We start from the raw sequence: 20,240 nt of genomic DNA, 5'->3' as shown, positions 1-20,240 counted from the left end.
TCGATACTCTACTTGCTAATATACTATCTATTCGATATGTATACTTGCGTAGTATAATTTTAACTAACAATAATATATGTAAAGTGTTTTAGAAACCAGGAAACAAGTCCTTTTGCAATGTTTTGCATCAAAACCATATCTTGTATCTTTGTGTGACGTGCATAGTTAATTACACTTGATATATGGCTTAAATGCAAATTCTTGTGAGCTAGTTTTAGTCCTTACTTTATGCAAATGTTTACACCATGCATTTTAATGCGAAAACCAATTTTGAAAGGTTACTGAACCTTATTTTCAAATGATTTAAAGAAAACTCTTGAAAACCTTGATTTAGTTTTGAAAATGATTTTGACAAACCGAAAACACCGAGAGAGGTCGAATGTCACATCGAGATAGTGTGACTCTTGTGCAGAAGTGAGCTCTAGCTAGAGAATCTTTTGGGTAATCGACGAGCTGTTAGACGTGGCTAGGCAATGTTTTGTGATTATATGTGGTAAGGCCACGAGTTGATATACGTGGTTACGATCACATGATTTCTTAGATGTTGACCAACATCATCGAGACTACCATGGCTGTGGGAATCTAGTGGAGGAGGCTGCCTAAATGTTATTATGTGGAAGAGGGTCCACGGGTTTATTATCTGTGATTACTTACTCGAGAGTCTTGAGAGTTTTTAGACTCGTACTCTTTCACATGGTGGGGAGATATTATTTTTTCGCAACTCCCTTTTGTAATTGAAAGCTTTCAGTGCTTTATATGCTAATCATGAATTGATGTATGTGGATGTACTCGGTTATTTTTACATGCCACATGGTTTAGGAGTGTGCATGTTTTTATACGGTCATTTGTATTTATAAAGGAAATAAATGATTTCAACAATTGAAATCTATTTTGCTATACTTGATTTCGACATTGTTTGCCAAGGAAAGTATTGCATTATAATTTTCACGACATTATTTTTGCAAGGCATAGATACCTTATTTGCTATTTGGTTTTATAAGGTTATCATTTTATACTCTGGTTTTATCCTTCAAATTATCTGCTCTAAGCTTATTTCCCATATATGCCTTGCTCATGGAGCCAATGATCACTAAGTCTGTGAAACTCACCCCTTTATCTTCCTTTTTGCAGATAAGTGATCAACCTAGCATGCATTCATCAGCACGTATTGTCCACCGCGGATAGGTAAAGGCATCTCATAACACTTTATTTTAAGTCGTTCCGTTGCTAGAGGTCCAGTCGATTATAGTGTATTTATTTGTAAATAGTCATTGGTCTAAATGTGAAGGTGTCTAATTTAGAGATTATGAACTTTAATGTATTTATACCATAATGTGGAATAAAAGTTTAGTCGATTTGTCTGACTTTTCATTTAAAGTATATTACAAAGAGTTATACGGTTCAAAACAATTACATAAATTGATGGAATGAATATAACGTATTAACAAAAGTTTTAATTAAGGCTTACTCAAGACTTGGTCGATTCTCTCACAAGACTCGGACATTGATTACGATCGAGGAATGGGTCTTTACATTCTTCCATTCCAAAGTTCATAAGGTGAAACTTTAACACTTTTGAAAAGAACTTTATTTAGTATATGACATGTTGTTAATAAGACTTCACCTCATAAATCGTACAATAGATGTGCATGCAATAACATAGCATTAATCATGTCAACCAAAGTTCTATTTTTCCTTTCAGCTAATGCATTTTGTTGTGGTGAATAAAGAGCACTTTTTGGATGTATCAAACCATTTCTTTCATAGAAATTATCAAATTCTGTAGGAAAATATTCTCCTCCTCTATCACTTTTAAGAATTTTGATTTTCCTACATTCTCGATTTTCCACAATAAATTTATATTCTTTAAATTTCTGAAAACCTTCATCTTTTATTTTAATTAAATAGACATAAGTGAACCTATAATAATCATCTATGAAAATTATAAAATATCTCGTTTCTTCTCTAGTTAATTTTCTATTTAATTCACATATATCAAAATGCACAATATCTAATAATTGTGAGTTTCTTTTTACATTACAAAAAGGTTTCTTTGTCATTTTTGCTTGTATGCATATTTCACATTTTTTTAAATGCTCATGTTTGCATGCAATATAACCATTTTTAGACATAAATCTCATGGAACCAAAATTTTAATGTCCTAGTCTAGCATGCCATAATAAAGAAGTAGACACAACAATATAAGTAGAAATCATACTGAAGTTATACATACCATTACAAAAGTATCCTTTTCCTACAAATAGGCGACCCTTAGATACTATTACATTATTATATTCTATTACAATTTTAAAAACCTTTCTTTATAAGCAAACTGGTAGAAACTAAATTCTTTCGAATTTCAGGAACATGGAATACATTGAGTAATGTCCATTTCTGTCTAGAAGTGAAATTCAACTTGACAGTCCTTTTTCCTTCAACTATGGCTGTAACAAGATTTCCCATCAAAATATTTTTTGGTTATTAACTTTCATGTAAGTCTTGAACAAGTTTCTGTGATTGCATACATGAATTGTAATGCCAATATCCAACCACCAATCTTTACTTTATTAGAATCAACAGCCATATTCAATTTTGTTACCATTCCAATATTCATTGTAGAATCTATGGCAACTAATTCATTGATAGCCTCTGCTATTATGTTTGCTTTTTCAGGATTTTTAAAATCAAAATTCTTTCTGCCTTCCTTGATTTGCACTTACTAATTATATGGCCTTTCTGTCCACAATGGAAACAATTTATATTTTTCTTATCTTTTTCCTTAAAGGTTGGTCTTGAAAATTTTAATGCCGATGACTTGGATTACATAGAACTCTTTCCAAAATTATTGGAATTCTAACTCACAAGATTCACTTTCGAATTAGAAGGTTGAAATATTGCATCACAAACACATGTTTCACATTTTATTTGCATCTGAGTCATTAATTATTCTATTGATAGAGACTCCATATAATGCAGAACCTTTTTTTCTATAATTATTCTAGGATTGATGCAATTTAGAAAGAATTGTACATATTTGTAGCACATTAGAAACCTTAACCTCAAAGTCTTTTAGTTTTGAAACCAAAACTTGTAAATTCTATAATTAATCCATGATAGGCAGATTGTCACTTATCATAAACTAAAAATATTTTAAGGACAAAAATTTGCCAGTACCTTATTTTTCATTCTTGTAGATAGTCTTCAATGCTACCCAAATTTCCTTTGGAGTCTTCAGATTGGAGTAAAGATCATATAAACGATCTGTCAAAGTATTTAGGATATGCCCACGGCATATCAATTCATTTTCATCACGTTTTTCCTCTCCACCTTTTGTGCATCAAAGTCTCCATTAGTCAGTTCTAGAAATGCAGTAAGACTCAGATCCATAACAAACTAAACCTTTAAGATTGTGAACAAAAACACCATCATATCTCTCTAGCAAGTGAAATTGGTTCCCTCAAATCAGTCAAGTTTGATGAATTCTTGACTCATAAGTTGAAATCTTGAATTTGGATTAAACTCTAATTGTTAAAAATTGTTGGAAAATAAAATAAGAAAAATAGGAGAAAAGAAGCTTGAGGTGTGCTTTAACACACTTTTCTTTTTAAGAGTTGTTGCCTACTATGGGGATTTGTAGACAATAACTCTCTAGGATACAAGACACCTATTGCAAAATGCTTTAAATGAATGAAATTTGGTTGAATATATGTTCCTATTATAGACACTGAAAGGTTGTGCCTAATTTGTTTCAACAGACATGCCTTGTTAAGTTTTAAGAGATGTGTTGGTTGAGAATACTAAATACTTAATCAACAAATGTGTTTGAAAATACTTCTCTTTATGTTAGAGTCATGTCTTAATCTAAATAGACACTTAATTTAAATAGTCACTTTAATTTGAATAATCACATTTGAATAAGACTTTTTTATATTACAAACTATCTTACACGCCAATGGTGCTAAACTAGGAGTTTGGAAATGTTCAAATCAAGAAAGATAAACAGAGAGAAGAAAGAGGAGGATTAATTGAGTGTTTAATGTGTAGGAAGAAGTGAGAACTAAGATGATATTTATAGACTGAGCTTCAAACCTTAACAATTCAATTTCTTCAATTTTTAATTGGGAAAATATCGAATTTTGACAAGGAAACAGTTACTACTTTTCAAAGAATTTGCACTAGTCAAAGAAGGCACCCTGCATGAGAAGAATAATTATCATAGTAATTCTCCAATTGATCATTTTAAATGTGGTATCGACCTAATCTGCTACATACTTGCTTGATATTTATTGAAAAATGCTTATATGTATGCAAAAAGAAAATCATAGCAAGGAACTTCAGATATGATTAATTACTTGGATAATTAATTAAAAACTTTACAAATAGTACTAGTACTTTTTCTTCACACAGAGTGAACAAATAAACAATCAAATTTTTACCACATCTATAATATTCATCGGTTTAAACATCTAGAAGGAAGAAAGGTAGGAACATGGAACAATTCCATTTAACCATTTCGTTATAAATGGTGCCCATGGGGCCTTTTGGCATCAAAACAAGATGCAGAATTTCAATATAATTAAGAGCAAAAGAAACACTTGAAAAGAAAGAATTGACTATCTAAAGATGATTTGCTTCAATTATTGTTTTGCTATATGATAACTCTATTATATAGAGCTATTTTGACACATTTTGGGGACTTAAGTAGCTAAACTTTTGATATTTATTTTAAGATTTTAGCATTTAGATATTTTTTAAGTTTAAGTTTGATTACATGTTGAATATGTAATTTAAGTTATTTGAGTTTAATTTAATTTAATTTTATTTTAAATTAAATTAAGAGTAGTACTGCTTATTTCTTTTATTGATTTTGTAGGAAATTTGATGGAAATCCATGCAAGTATGTTAATGACTTCATTCGTATATGTTTTGGTATTTTTATGATATTACTCTTTACAAAACTCCAAATAAGGTGATTCTTAGACCACTAGAATTCTAAGAAGAAGAGTTACAATTTTATGTTTACCATTTTACCCAATTCTGACCAGATCATGGTCCAAATATTTGTCTAAATCGAAGCATTATAGCAGTATGCATAGACTGAACATGATGCTGTATTTGGAGAATATCTTTCAACCCAGAAGTCCAATTGATGTAATTCTTGAGCCATGAGAAATTTAAAAGGTAGGGCTACAGTTTTGGTATTTACTAACATTCCCAATTCAGAACAAATCATGGTGAAAATCACATTTGGATTTGATAAACTGTTGCAGTGCTAGTAGAACAAGGTTGCAGCGCTGGTGAAAGGAAGTGCACTATGCATTTTCCGGAAAGCCCAGCGATGCAGTGCTGAAAGAGGAGCACAGTGGCACTTCCAAGGCAAAAATTCAGCATCACAACTCCAAGAAATCAAGGCCATAGCACTAGACAATTTTTTAAAATTAAAAATTTGACGGGATTTTGGAAAGTAGGTCGCTTTGAGCCTATTTAAGGGACCTTTTTCTAAGGTTTTAAAGAGAAGGCAGCAAGCAACTATTCTGGAAATTTGAAACCAAAAACAAAGCAAGAAAACAAGAGAATTTGAGAGAGAATTGAGATTGCAAAACTTCAACACTTAGTTTCTTCCTCTACTTTTGTATTTTTCTTATTTTCTTTGACTTGAACTCATGGTTAAATTTCTTTGGATGTTATTTTTACTAGATATTATGTACTAAACTATTTTTCTAGGATTGTGGTGGATTTCAACATATAGTTTGAATATTAGTTTATCTTTTATTTATCATGAATGAATGTAGTTTTGCTTATTCAAATTTGTTCCTAATGTTTTTGATTGTGTGGTCAACATTTAACTAATTTGTGAATCTAATTGAGACTCAAGAGAGAAATTTTAGATTGGACTAAAGTTTGAATAGTGTATGTTCACATCACTTAGATGATCTGATTCGTGATTTGGCTAGATATACGCCAATTACTATACATAGCCACATTAGGACACTTGCTTAATAAATTTAATTTAATTGATTCCAATAGACATATGGTTAACTAATTAAGTTAGGTATTTGCACAAGCAACTCGATGAAAACTTGTCTATAGTTTTAGATTCTAGGTTAGTAAAACCACCAAAGAAAGATAAATAACAAGAAAAGCTAGTATCAGATGAAATATTGAATGAACCCATAATCCTAGATCTTTAGTATACTGCTTTTCTCAACTTATTTAGTTTGTTAGTTTATATAGTGTTGTTTTTAATTATTTTTAATTAGTTTTTCTTCAATTTTTGGATTACTTAAACAAGATTAATTTGTTTTATAATTTTAATACTTATGAAAACTTTAGAAACAAATCTCCTTGAGAACGATACTCTACATCATCACTATATTACTTGTTCAAAACGTATACTTTTGTATACAAGTTTGATAACATCATATTTCAGGAATGAGGTAAAATATGTGAATTTACAGGTTTAACTTCCTCAAGGTCTTGGAGACTTAAACTAGTGCAAGTAAAATTCTGGTTGCATTACTAATCCAAATGCTTTTTTGTTTAGCAATTGCACTCCACTGATTCTAGTTCCAGCTAGATATAACATTACACCTTTACCTAGGCCTGATGAACAGAACATGAAACTTTTATTAGCTAACAAAAGGCAGAGTTGCCCATGATAGAACAGACCAAAAATAACTTTAAAACAAATGGATATCCATTTTCTACTAGCATGGGTAGACAAAAAAGACTTTCTTGAAGTGATAATATTGCAATTGTTCAGTAGCCATCAGAATTTGCCAGGATGTAAGCTTAAACAGGTTGCATTAAGGAATTTGTGTCAGAAATATATAGTTTCACATTGCTTCTGCAACTTGACTTTATTATGTTCAATAATTTGTAAATCTTGAAAGGTTAAGATAATGCATTCACGTAAGATAGCTTGACCACACAAGAAGTTTTTAGTAACTTTTGACCGTGATCCTTTATTTAGTGTTGCAGTTGACATTTACAGTTCAAGCTTCCCGTATTTCAGGACAAACTATGAACTCTTATTAGCAATCTGAAGGTCACATGGACCAACAACTGCAAAAACTTGAAAGTAGTCAAAAAAGTAAAGAAAAGGCAATCCTCTCACTCAAGCACATTTGTATGATCATTGAAGTGGATGCTATCTCAATATTGGGATTTTCAGTAGGCATCATGATTTGCCAGGAGGTAGGCTTCAACAGCCTTGAACATTCCCAAGGCCTTTTCTTTGCCTGCCTTGATTCCTTCTTCCTTGAGCTCAAAGTCACCAATGGTGTAATACTTACTAGTAGTCTTACATACGGATCCCCCAGCTGGTGAGGGTTCTAACTTGGTCTCGTAAGTGACTTTCTCAAGCATGTTCATCAAAGCATCACCTTCGATCACACTGTAACTGTACACAAAATTTTCCTTGTCCAGTGCCTCTACCTTCTGCTTCATGTAATTGAATTGGCTTCCTGCGTGTGGAAAAGGCAAATATAGAGTATAGTTATTGGAGACAAATGAAACACTTCTAACTTCAAATTCAATATGTTATTTTAAGTACTTAGTTGGATATATATTAAATAACCTTCTCCAAAAGTAACTTTCTTGATGCTCCCTGGCTCACCATTGCCTTCAATGTACTCAACACTCTTAAAAGCCTGAGGAACAATCTTGGGAATGAGCTTGTCACCATCAAGGATACAAGCCTTAAACATCTTGGCTGGTGGGATTGTCGTAACAACCTCAGATTCGTAAGTGAAAACACCCATGATTACTAGTGATCCGGGAAATGATCAAAGGAAGAGAGAAAAGAGAATTGATTGGTTTTTGAGGTGTGGAGATGCAAACCTGAAGCTTTAGTATTTATAGACTGAGCTTGAAGAATAGCTTTTCTGAATGTAGCCGGGTGAAATTCTAGGTCATTTGTTTACATTTTATTTAATGGTTCCAGTTTGACAACGTAATCAATTTTCAATTGAAAATTTGTAATCTAGTCCCCAAAGCACCTAAATAAACTTCCATTTGATGCTGGTTTGTGTACTGATATTACATATTCTTCGATATGCAACAGACAAGCCTCCTATAAAGAACAAATTTATGGATCTTAAAAGCAGGCCGATATCACAAGAATAAAAGGAAAGAACTCTAATATTTTAAGCACAGAGGAGCTTGAATTCTAGTCCTTGGACTACTAGGAACTTCTTGGTACTTGAGAGTTGTGGTTCTTATCTCATAACTATTTTTATATGGCAATTGTAATAATACACTGATGAAAGATTTTGAAGTTAGATTTGCAGCTTTACAGGTAAACCAACGGCCAGGTTCTTACTTTATGTGATTTTTCAACATACAAAACTTATGACAGCTTTTCAGCATATTTCTCTCCTCTCACTGCTGACAGATGTGTAATATTCTTGTTTTACCAAATTCTTTTTTTTTTTTTGTACTTCCATTAGTCAGATCCCCTGGTGGTAGGTTTTAATGTATTTGTTTTAATTAAAATACATAATTTGGTGATTTTTGGAAGAATAACTTAAAATCCCAAGATTAAAGATTCTATATTTTGCTGCTTCTCAGAACCCTCTACCTTGGCACGCAGAGAGTCAGAGCAGCACTTTTATACTTTAAACACATCAATAGATACAATTAAATGGTATGTAAATATTCTTTAAAAGCAGTAAAGTTGTATTTACCCTGTCATCAATTTTTAATTATAATTGCGATTAATTGTGAACTTGAAGTGATGATAGAAATCAAACCAAATTAAATTGTTAAAAAAATAAAGATAAAAGCATAATTAAATTAGAGTTAACTACATATTATTCATGAAAACTTTGAATACTTGTAAAGATGAATGTAATCCAAATCATAGAAAAAAGAATCAAGAAGGTTCGACTTCATCTCAATCAAGCTTTTATTATTCTTTTGTTGATCAAATAGGAGTGTATCTCAGGCATTCTTGTCAAGGTAGACTTTGTTGAAACCGAATCATTCTTGTCAGGGTAGAACTGTGCTTAATTGGTTAGATCCTTAACTCTGTTGCTCTTTGTTTGTACAAAAATTTCTCTAATATGAGATTTCAAAAATATAACATCGTTCCCATTCTTATCAATTTCTCTTCTATTAATTTCTATATCCATTCAGTTACATTTTAGAGTGAACAATCATCAATTACACTTTTGATATGTCTCATACTTGATGCTGTCTCAACTGCAACAGTCCCTTCACCAAGAATTTTCATATATTCACCATTTCCAATTTTGACTTTGGAAATAAAGCTTGTATCAAGGTCAGTGAACAAAAACTGATTACTTGTAAGATGATGAGAGCAAGCACTATCCAGCAACCAAACACTATTTTTATCAATCTCCTCACCCATCTTAGCCATAAACAGTACTTCTTCACTTTCCCCTTCCTGCTCAGCTACTGCAGCTCGAGCTTCAGGTTCCTTTTTCTTGTTTTTACACACTCGTTCAACATGCCTCAATTGCTGACAAGCTCTACATTTGACATTTGGCCTGAACCAGCAATATCTTTTAGCATGATTTTTCTTTTTGCAATTTGGGCAAGGAGGATACTTACCAGCTGACTTTCCTTACTTTTCACCTTTAGTTTTAAATCCTTTCGACTCACTCTTTTTGGAATCACTACCTTTTTATTTTAAACTCTTAGTTTTAGTAACTAAGGCATTCTCCACAGAGTTTTCATGCTTAAGAGCCTTTCTTTGTTCAAATGCTAATAAAGTAGAGATTAATTCTTTCACAAAAATTTTAGTTAAATCCTTTGAACCTTCCAAAGAAGTTACCTTGGGTTCAAACTTATCAGACATACTCACCAGGATTTTGTTCACCATCCTTTGATCTGTGACCTCTAATCCTAGTATTCTGAGCTGATTTACCAGCTTTAATAACTTGTCTGTATACTCCTGAATACTCTCATCTTCTTTCATTTTCATCACCTCAAACTATCGTGACAGATTCATAATCTGTATGACCTTGGTTCTATCATTTCCTTGATATTCTTCTCTTGTACTATCCCACGCTTGCTTGGGATCCTCCATATGCATAATCTTTTCAAAAATTGACTCTGAAGATTGATCAATGCCTTGTACCGCTTTGTTACTTCCTCCGAGTGTTGTTTGAGTTGAGAAATGGTTGGATTAGCATGCCTTTGAATAGGCATCTCACCAGATTCCACCACATCCCACAAGTCAAATGCCTTGAGATAGGATCTCATTTTCACTGCCCATAAAGGATAATTCTCACTAGTAAACACAGGAGGTGAAGCTACACTGAATCCAACTATGGCCATATTGAAAAAAACTTAGATTAGTACTCAGTTATAGGTCCCTTGAGGCAAGACACTCTGATACCATAGAGCAATTTTGTGAAGAAACGGTTAGAAAATGAAGAACACAGAAAATGAGAAAGGAAGAGAAAACATATGAAGAATTTTAAGAGTGATTCAAATTCTGGAAAAAAGATAATTTTTATTGTTCATTCAAGGTATTTAGATCAACTTCCAGTAGATCCGATTTTGGGAATTGTGCATAACAAACTGACTCAACTTAACACCAAAACAATCGCTATGGATTTCCATGCTTCAGCTACTAGAACAACCGACTCTGAAGTAACAGACTAAGTTTGAAAGAGAAGAATAAAGATGAAACGCATGATGCCGTATAACTAAGAGTTAGAACAACACGACAACGTTTAGTAACTAAAACATAAAGCATAAAAGAACATCAAAACTACATCGTTTAACTAACAGCCTCCTTTCTTCATATTACTGTTGGTTCCCTCCAGGTTCCATCAGTCTTCAATCTTCATTCTCCAGTAAGCTTCAGAACATAGAAAAGATTAAATCTCCAACATGGACATAGGCATGTGGTGAAGATAGTAAAAAACACCCCTCTTCATCGATGGTTTGAAGATTCTTTGGATGAAACTGAAATGGAAATCATGGTGAATACTTATCACCACCAAGGTGTAAAGAAATTAGCTCCGCGATTTGTGCCACTGGCTTTTGCTCCAGATGGTTTGGTGAAAGGGTATTATGACCTTGACGCCTATAATCCTGAAGAGGGTAAATTTATCATGGGCCTTCAGTTTCATCCAGAGCGGATGCGGCAACCAGATTCAGATGATTGTGATTATCCTGGATGTGCATCTGCATATCAGGTACTAATAGACTCACTTGGATTGCAATTTTTCTTTTGTTCAGTTTTTGGTATAACTGTTGCACAAAGGGTATTCATGCCACTATAATTCAGCACAAGTCATTGATAATGATCTGGATAGAGCTTAGGTTTTGACTAAAACTTCCAATAGTACCTGAACGGAGAAGGGTATATATAATTGTATCTGCATGATTGTGATTACACAGGAGTTTGTGAAGGCGGTGATTGCTTATGAGAAAAAACTTAGCAGCTCAGTTTCTGTGCCAAAGACTCTTCAGCTTAACGAGGAAATGGAGAAGAAAAAGAAAGATAATTGTTCAAAGTTTCTCTATTGCAAGCAGTAGAATCATTTCAGGCCAAGAATCTGAACTGGAAGCCGGAACCAATTTTCTGGAGGTTAGCAAAAACTGATAATTCTTGGTCATTTTTAATATTTTAGATTCTCATAAAGTAAACTTTTGCTCCCTTCCTCTGCTCTTTTTTTTAATATGTAATGTTCAACTGAAACTGAAATTCTGAAATGGTTGGTTGATGTGGCTGTAGGCAAACACTCTATTGAGTATACAGCAGGAGAACAGGCTGAAGCAAATGGCGGTGCAACAGGAAGGAATGGTTCAACATACAGAGAAAAATTGAAGGTGAATGAGGAGAGAAAGAAGGTTGCAAGGGCTATAATGGGGAAGATGTCAATAGAGCAACTATTTCATTCGGCAACAATATGTCTCAAATATGTTCAGAGGCCTCGGACAGAAGGCTCCACGACCTAGCGGATGAGGAAAGCTGATTTTTTAAGCTTTTCCTCACCTTCTTGCTGGAATTCTCTCTTTTTAGTGGGTGGCATTTTTATTTGGGTTTTGACGTTTTTGTTTGCTTGCTTCCCAAATGAAGATTTCTAAACCAGGAAAGCCAAATTGTAAATTCTGAGAAAATTCTTGATGACAGCACTTCCACATAATATATGAAATTAAACTTAAAAATATTATGTTCAATCGGATTCAAATAGCAGATATTTTGTAACTACAACTTGAATCTTATTTAAATCCATGATGGGTAATAATTGTACAATTTATATCGAATTCAATTACAAGATATCTTAATTATATATATATATATATATATAGTTTCTATACATATATCTTAATTATACTTAATCAGGTTAGATAAAGCAAGATATTCAATACCATCATTAGCATTGAATACAAATAAAATTCAATTTCGGAGTTGGGACTTTAGACCCCAACTGATTTTCACCTCCCATTGCATACCATATGGCTGAATATGACACCCCTACAAACTGTCAGCCATAGCCTTGAAAATGAGATGCAGCAAATGCGCTTAAGTTTACTTGTTCCATGTATGTGTGTGTGTGTTGTGTGTGTGTGTGTGTGTGTGTATATATATATATATATATATATATTACTTTCCCTGTCCAACAGAGACAACGAATGATTTGTGTTGAGAAAACTGATCATAAGTTGAATGTGATTTTCAGGATTTTCCTAATCTGAAAAATATGTAACTCATGATCAATAAGGTTGAAAACCAAGTAAATCAATATTCAAGAAGGAAACAAAAATATGAAACATTCAGACTCCATTCCAGTAGTTCTTCAGCACCATGTTCCATGATCATGACACTTTGTTCAATGACAGTGACAACAACAATGATCCTGTCATAAAGACATAAATTGAAAGCATTGCAAAAATGCTTAAGAAGCAAAGTGGATGTTTTCTAAATTGATCAAAGCTCAATGACATGCTCCTAACATCTGCATTACAAGAAATGGTGAAACAAAAAGTAGAACAAAAGCAAATCAAAAGCATAGCTTAGAGCCAAACAACCAGAAACACCAATTACCTAATCATATCAGCTCATTAATACCAATTCTCTAGACACATTGTTCTTTCTGATGATTAATTAATTAACGTTAGCATTACAATACATATCTGGGATAGCTCAAAGCCGGCACTTATACAACCACCCTACCAAAATCCCCTTTAAATGTTAAGTAAAACATGAAATCCTACATTTTGATCATCAGGACAGGAAAAAAAGGCCTGGTTTTCCATAACTTAACCACAGTTATCAATAAAAACATGAAACAAAACAAGCAAGATATAACTAACATATGCTGATAGCAAGTGAAACCACCTTTACACTAGCTGAGCTCAGCTCTCCATCAGCTTCTATCTCTAAATTTTCTCCATTCACTTCCTCTAAAGCCTTATTGCAAAACCTCACTTCTTCACTTCCACTCCAAAGCATTCTATGTTAAGACTTTTTCTTCTCAATTTTTATAAACTATTACAAAAGACAATCACCCCAACTTGAACTTTTGGCCTTGACCTCCAAAACAGAGGGATTATAATTTGCAGGTGATGATCGACAAGTAATTATTGCACTTCCCTTCTGGAATGACGGGAGTACTACTGTTACTGAAACATCTGAATATCACCTGCGGCAGAAAAATGTGAAATCTGGCTGATTAACCTTAAGAAGTCTCAACCAATTGTCAGCAGCCTGAAAGAGGTTGTTTGCCAAGTGACGATCACTTGCTCCATTAGGTGTCCACAAGGAACCCTTTAACTTGTATGAAGCAAGACCAAAAACAGGCAAAGACATCTTCGGAACACCATCCATGTCATTGGGATATGTTAGAACTGGTGCCTGAGCACTTTGTCCACCTAAAAGAAACCAATACAATAAGTTACATAGAAACAACTAGAAATAACAGAGAAGATTTCTTTGACAATACATGGATGGTACTGAAAATTTAGGAAACCCCACACTATTACTGATTAAAGACAAGTTTGTAAAACCCCAGGTTATGCGATCAGTATTTTGGGAATCATTCAGCTGAAAAAATTGCTATAAAAGATAATTCTATCAACAATACATTAAAAAAATGAACTAAAAATAGGACTTTGCTGAAACAAAGGAGCAAGATTTTCGGTAACTACTTTGTAGTCAAACAGTGGGAAACCTTTGAGGAAAAGCAACGAAGAGAAGAAGATATTGCTCTTAAAGCACTTAAAACTGCTCTTCATATTTTAAGTAGTTAGACACATATCAAGGACACTGCACCATTTGATGAAGTAATTCACAGAGATTGTTAGAGATTTAAAAGATTCACAATTACAAGTGAAAGCTAGATCAGATCATTCAATAAGAAAGCCTAGCATCATTCCCTAGTTCACACAAATTCAAAATAAATAAGTATTAAAATGAAAATCCTTTGTTACCTTCTATGGGTGTATGAAGATAATGGTAAGTCAGAAAGCAAGCATCTAGATCTTTTAAGGTAGGTCCAGTAGGTATTCTGTAAATTGGATACCTACAACAATTTCAGAATAACATGTTGGTCACATATGCCAAGACAAGTTTGAAAAGAAATATTAGGTCAAGAAAAAATGATAATAATACCATGCAACAGAAATCCAGCTGGAAGATAGTAAATCACAGCTTCTTAGTGTCTTCAGTTCAGGGAACCGGAAGGCCAGATCTGAAATCTGTTGCCACAGATTAGGGTCAGGAAGTGACCAAAAATGAGAAAAGCACTTATCCAGACATTAAACCACTCCTGCTGTAAGAGAGAGAGAGAGAGAGAGAGAGAGAGAGAGAGAAACACATACAAACCTTGTCAGCCAAAGGTTCTCGGCTATAAGGTGGGTCTCGTTCGAAATACTCAAAAATCAAACAACCCTGAGAATTGACAGATTCACCCTCATCACTAGACAAGTCTTCTTGAAGTGCAGTCTGCTGATCTCCCATGGATAATCTATCCACCCTAAGAGATATCTCACTTGCCATGTGATAATTTCTTTTTTCCCTCAAAACATTTGCTCCTCTTTCAGGTTCACAATCACTACTACCATCACTGCTTGAGTCCCTAAAATCACTATCACTGTCCTCACCTGGCTGCCTATCATAAAGGGAATCAATAATTAGAGAATATCACACAAAACACTTTTATTTTTTTTATCTGATGCAAGAATCAAACTACAAGTATTGCTTACAAACTACTAAGCCATAAAAATAAAGGTGGGGAGGTGTGGGTGAGGGGGACAGTGGCTGAAAGGTCTGCAGGAACTCTTAAGCTGGGTCGAGCTCAACAAAAAAATATAACTACCATTTCAATTCTATATAGAGCCAACTTTTTATTGAAAAATCAGAAACAAAATCATTGTGGTGAAGTTCCCATAACAAATATTTAAGTTCATAAATTATCCTTAACGCATTAATTAATTAGCTTCAAAATTGTCAGCGTAATACTCAGATAGTTAAAGTGTGCACAGCATTTTCACATTAATTAGGACACAATACAAAGGATTACGCAAAAGGAAGGATGGAGATTGGACTCATCACTCCAAGAACCTATTGTAATCTTTCAAGAAAATGCTACAAAAGAAGTTATAAATATATCATCCTCACCACTGGAAGATGAAGGCTAAAACCAAGCGATGAACTAAATCCAGCTCATAGAGTGCAGGAAACTTGTGGCAATGTGAGAATAAGAACCAAACTCTCACCAAAAACTGCCCGCTAGCAATTAAACTACTATCTAATTTCAGTGACCTTTATATATCGATCATAAACTCATTACTTATAGTTCACACTAGATTACACTTGAAGTAGAGAACCACATTTTAATTGAATGAAATGGAAAGGAGTTATTTCAGTTCAAAACACGCAGGAAGCCCGCTCACTAGGAATATAATAATCATCCAACCATACAGAACCATTCAAAAAGAGGAGTACATGAAATTCAGAGAACCATAAAAATCAGACCCAAAATTAAAATTAATAATAATATTGAGATAGCTAACAAATGAGAATGAAAAACACAAAATTAACAAGTTAAGAAGAAGCAAATACTAATAGACCCACAAGTTTAAACTCTAGATGGAATAAAGTTGAATGCTAGCAATGTATTATTTACCTTGACTTGGCAGTCAACTTCATGGAATCGGCATATATTTGAATACCGGATAAATAAGGTACATAATACTGAACAACGGAATCACAGTCATTCAAAATTAGTGGGACTCCTGCTCCATATGCGCTCCACTCTTTGAATGACTCCCATAAATTACCTAACACGAAATATGGCTGAAATTCCACGTCACACGTCCGCCACCCTCTCATCGTCGTCTGCCACACCCAGTTTCAAAAATCATTCACATTTCACAAAAATATATACAAAATCTCCCAAAATGTTCCTAAATTACACCAAACGTAGATTATTTACACATTTTTATAGTGGACTTTTACTACTCGATAAACAGTTCAATTTAAACGTTCTTTTATGTTTTTACTTTTACTTCATATTACAACAAGCTTTAAGAAAAATATATCTATAACGCGAAATAATTTAAACCAAACAAATACAAAATCAATTAAAAATCCAAGAGAAAAAAAAGGAGAAAAGCTTTTCATTTTGAGATTGAATAAACCTTGGAGGGATAAAGAGCAGGAACGGAAGGCATGATCGAGTCCAAAAACCGCTCTAAATTACTCAAAGGAGAAACAACCGGTTCAAAAGCGGAAACCAACATCGGTTTAGGATGGTCAGTTGAACCAACCCCCTTTTCCGAATCCCGGTTCATATGCGCCACCACCGGTTTATCCTTTGATTGAGTCGGCGTAACATCGCTTTGAGCTCTCCGTAGTTGATCGGTTTGCTGATTCTGGTTCCCTCTCCTCGCCTTGGCCGGATTGTAAAACCGATCTTCTCCACGAACTCTCCTAAATTCCAATCCTGTCCCCAACATAACTAAAAGAAATTCCTAGGATTTCTCTTCTGTACTAAGAATTTGAAGTAATCGATTCTCTGTGCGGATCGATGAATAAAGATTGGAGAGACTTGAAATGGGATCCAATTGGACAGGTGAAGGGCAATATGGTCAATGCAATTGAGAAAAATAAACAAAAGAAAGGCGATTGAAAGGAAGAGATGGGCTTGAACCAGGCACCGAATAAACGGATGGGCGGAGGAAGAAGAAAACAATACGCAATTTTATTTTATTTTTTGGCCTTTTTCCGGTTTTCTATTATCCGTTTTCCCAACGTCGTGATTTTTCAAAATAAGGAAATACAAATATGCATTGTTGTAAAAACATTGTGTAAGGACTGATTTAGCCTTTGTTTGATTAATTGTTGTAGAGTATCCCAATGCAAAATAGTGATTCCAGTATGGATATTTTGGGGACAATGGGAGTGGACAGATTAGATGGCTGCCCGTGGGGGGATTATTGAAGATTAGTGATTGATGAGAGGAAACAAGGGGTTAACACGTTTGCAAAGAGAGGTGGCGTGGACACGTGTATGGTTGGATATTAGGGATGGGGAGGGCCTGTCTTCATCTTATCCCGTTCGATTGTCTCGAGATATATGGTGCACGGTACTAGTGTATCGAATTTATGCTCCAAAAAACCACAATAATAAGTGGTAGTAGTATTAAATTTCGTCAACAAAGTTATATGTCACGCGATTTTGTATCACGTGATAGGGACGCGGCTATTGGACAGCGGAAACCGAGGGGTCACGACTCACGGCTTTGCAACTCCACGTTTGGTGGTTGCCTGTCCAGGTACCATCTCCCGCTCAACAGTTCTGCTCTACTGGCTTATGTTTGCTGTTTTCGTCACACGTGCATATATTAAATAAGAATAAATAAAAATTTTGTTATTTTTTTACATTTTAATAAGAAAAAAATTGAGAAGATTATAGGAACACATTGGGCCAAAGAAATAATGATAAATGATTTTGTTACAAAATTTTAGTGATGGAATCTTGGGTTTAATTAGAAAAGGTGCTTCTAATTTAATTTAAAAGGTTGTATTCAATTAGCATTGGTGGGAAGAAATTAGTGATGTAATTTTGTAGTATTACAAGACATGAATAGTGGAATGCTTATCCTGTCTGTACCCACTCAGCCTATGAATAATTGATTACTGTTGACCTGATATGGACTGACAAAGAAATTGAATAAATGGACAAAGTGAAGTATGACATAAAATCTGATGGTCCCTTTTCCTTCCTCAATTCAAGATTTGGCAATAGCCATAAAATTTTCATTTCATAAACCATTAATATTTGCCACCCAACTTGTGCACCATTGTGGACCACTCATTTGTAAATATCTAAACAAAAAAAAAAACCAAAATTTAATCAAAACTAGACTATGGACCTCTCTCTACCTGTTGTTTTCTTTCTTTTATACCTCTCTTTTTCCTTTTTCAATATATTTTTTTTCTTCTATGACTTCCACGTGGTTAGGAAAGAAAACTCTTTTGGGTTTTTTTTTTTTATTTATGTAATAGATATCACTCAATCTCAACTCAAACTGAGGATTCATTTTTTATGATTATGATTATTTAACACTCCATTTTGTTTCAAAATCTATCATAAAAAAATAAAATTGTATATATTTGATTAAATTTGTTAGTGTAGAAATCTTAATAACAATATATTAAGAGAAGGGTAAATTGATATATTTATAAATATTTCTTTAAAAAATCTATTTATCAAAATCAAACTTTTTTCACCCAAAAATGTTTTTTAACACCAAAAACAAATCCAACAATAAATCACTAAGCATAAAAATAATGAATTAAAATAAAACATTTTTCTTGAAATAAATGCTAGCCATGAAAAGTAGAGGTAAAATATTTTTCTAAGAGAAAAATAATAAATCAATATAAATCTATTTTCCTAAGATAAGTATTAACAATAAATAATAATGCAAAAACTAAAATGAGACGTAAACAATTTATAGTGGTCCAGCTTTTTCGATGCCTACATCTACTCTCTTAGTAACTAAGAAATTTCAATCCACTATCAAAGATTCTTACTTTTTATCAAGACGCGATAACCCATACACAATTTATTTTTGTTTTTTCATAGGATTAAGCAGTAACTTTTACAATAATTTTTTACGGGATTAATCGATAACCCACATAATTCACAAAGGATTTTTACTTTTTAAATGAGAAGAGATAACTTTTATAAGATAACTTTTCAAAGTTAAGTTAAAACCTTTATAAGATATGTGTACAAAGGAATAATAGTAAGAATTTGCTTCACAAAGGCTAGATGTTAGAGATTTTAACTTAGGTGTAGTGAGAGAAGAAATTTCAGCTTAAATAGAGTAAGAATTCAACTTTGAAAAGGATTCTTACTTTTTAAATAGCAAGCGATAGCCTTTACAGGATAGCTTTTCAATACTAAGATAGAACTTTTACAAGATGTATGTACAAAGAAATAATAGTGACGATTTGCTTCACAAAGATTAGATGCTAGCGATTTTAGCTTGGGTGTAGTGAGAGAAGAAATTTTAGCTTGAGTCAAGCAAGGATTCAACTTTGAATAGTTGATGGAAGACTAAAAAGATGCTAAAGAGTAAATATGAGCTTGTGGGTAGTCTTTCTAGGGTTTGAAGTTTTGGTTCAAGTCCTTTTTATTTCACAATTGCTCAAATGCATCTATTTATAACTAAGGCAAGATTTGAAGCCATTAAATACAAGTTTAAATCAAATTTGGCCGTTGCTAAAGTTTAAGGGTAGACTACAATGCTCTTAGGGTCAACTATGTTATTCAAATTTCTCAATTAGGACTTCCATAGTCGAGTTTAGGCTTCCTCTAGTCGATCCACTTCCTAAAAGCATCTATTTTGCAATTTTAGACTTCTATAATCGACTACTACTCACTTAGGGTTGACTATGGTTGTGTGATCTTGACTTTTTTTAGACTTTGACTTGTTAAAATTGACTTTGCCTTCTCTATAATCAACTATGGCTATGTGAAGTTGACTTCCTCATGCTTTTGACTCGTCAGAGTCAACTATACTTGGTTTAAGGTCGACAATGTCTATTTAAGACTTGATTTTCTTGATCTTTCTTGAACAGAATCAACTATAGACACTTCAAGATCGACAATAACTTCATAATCTTCAAGTTTTGCACTATTTTAGCCTTTAAATTGACTTGAGCTTTGCTAGGATGAATTCTTGACCTGTGTCTTAAGGTTTGCTTAGTCTTTTGGTGCTTCTCTCCGACTACTTTCTCAT

At 33.5% G+C, this 20,240-nt stretch overlaps 2 protein-coding genes and 1 pseudogene across 2 annotated transcripts; 1 reads left to right on the top strand and 2 right to left on the bottom strand.

Moving 5' to 3' along the window:
* Nucleotides 1-7,149: 7,149 nt before the first annotated feature.
* Nucleotides 7,150-7,763, bottom strand: LOC110427662 (major allergen Pru ar 1-like). The gene is made up of 2 exons (XM_021443211.2): nt 7,580-7,763; nt 7,150-7,466 (listed from the first exon to the last, which is right to left on the bottom strand). Exons 1-2 carry the CDS (start codon nt 7,761-7,763, stop codon nt 7,171-7,173), a joined length of 480 nt encoding a protein of 159 aa, XP_021298886.1. The 3' UTR covers nt 7,150-7,170.
* Nucleotides 7,764-8,812: 1,049 nt separating this feature from the next.
* On the top strand, nt 8,813-11,957 carry LOC110427619 (putative glutamine amidotransferase GAT1_2.1; annotated as a pseudogene).
* Nucleotides 11,958-13,156: 1,199 nt separating this feature from the next.
* Nucleotides 13,157-17,237, bottom strand: LOC110427669 (uncharacterized). The gene is made up of 6 exons (XM_021443216.2): nt 16,627-17,237; nt 16,113-16,324; nt 14,810-15,095; nt 14,597-14,682; nt 14,416-14,507; nt 13,157-13,857 (listed from the first exon to the last, which is right to left on the bottom strand). The coding sequence occupies exons 1-6, from the start codon at nt 16,942-16,944 to the stop codon at nt 13,625-13,627; spliced, it is 1,227 nt and encodes a 408-aa protein (XP_021298891.1). The 5' UTR covers nt 16,945-17,237; the 3' UTR covers nt 13,157-13,624.
* Nucleotides 17,238-20,240: the final 3,003 nt, after the last annotated feature.

Source organism: Theobroma umbraticum, unplaced genomic scaffold (assembly GCF_002168275.2).
Source record: "Theobroma umbraticum cultivar Fairchild unplaced genomic scaffold, ASM216827v3 scaffold_2.0, whole genome shotgun sequence".
NCBI lineage: Eukaryota > Viridiplantae > Streptophyta > Magnoliopsida > Malvales > Malvaceae > Theobroma > Theobroma umbraticum.
The sequence above is the reverse complement of the archived record's forward strand: the minus strand, read 5'-3'. Positions and strand labels throughout refer to the sequence as shown.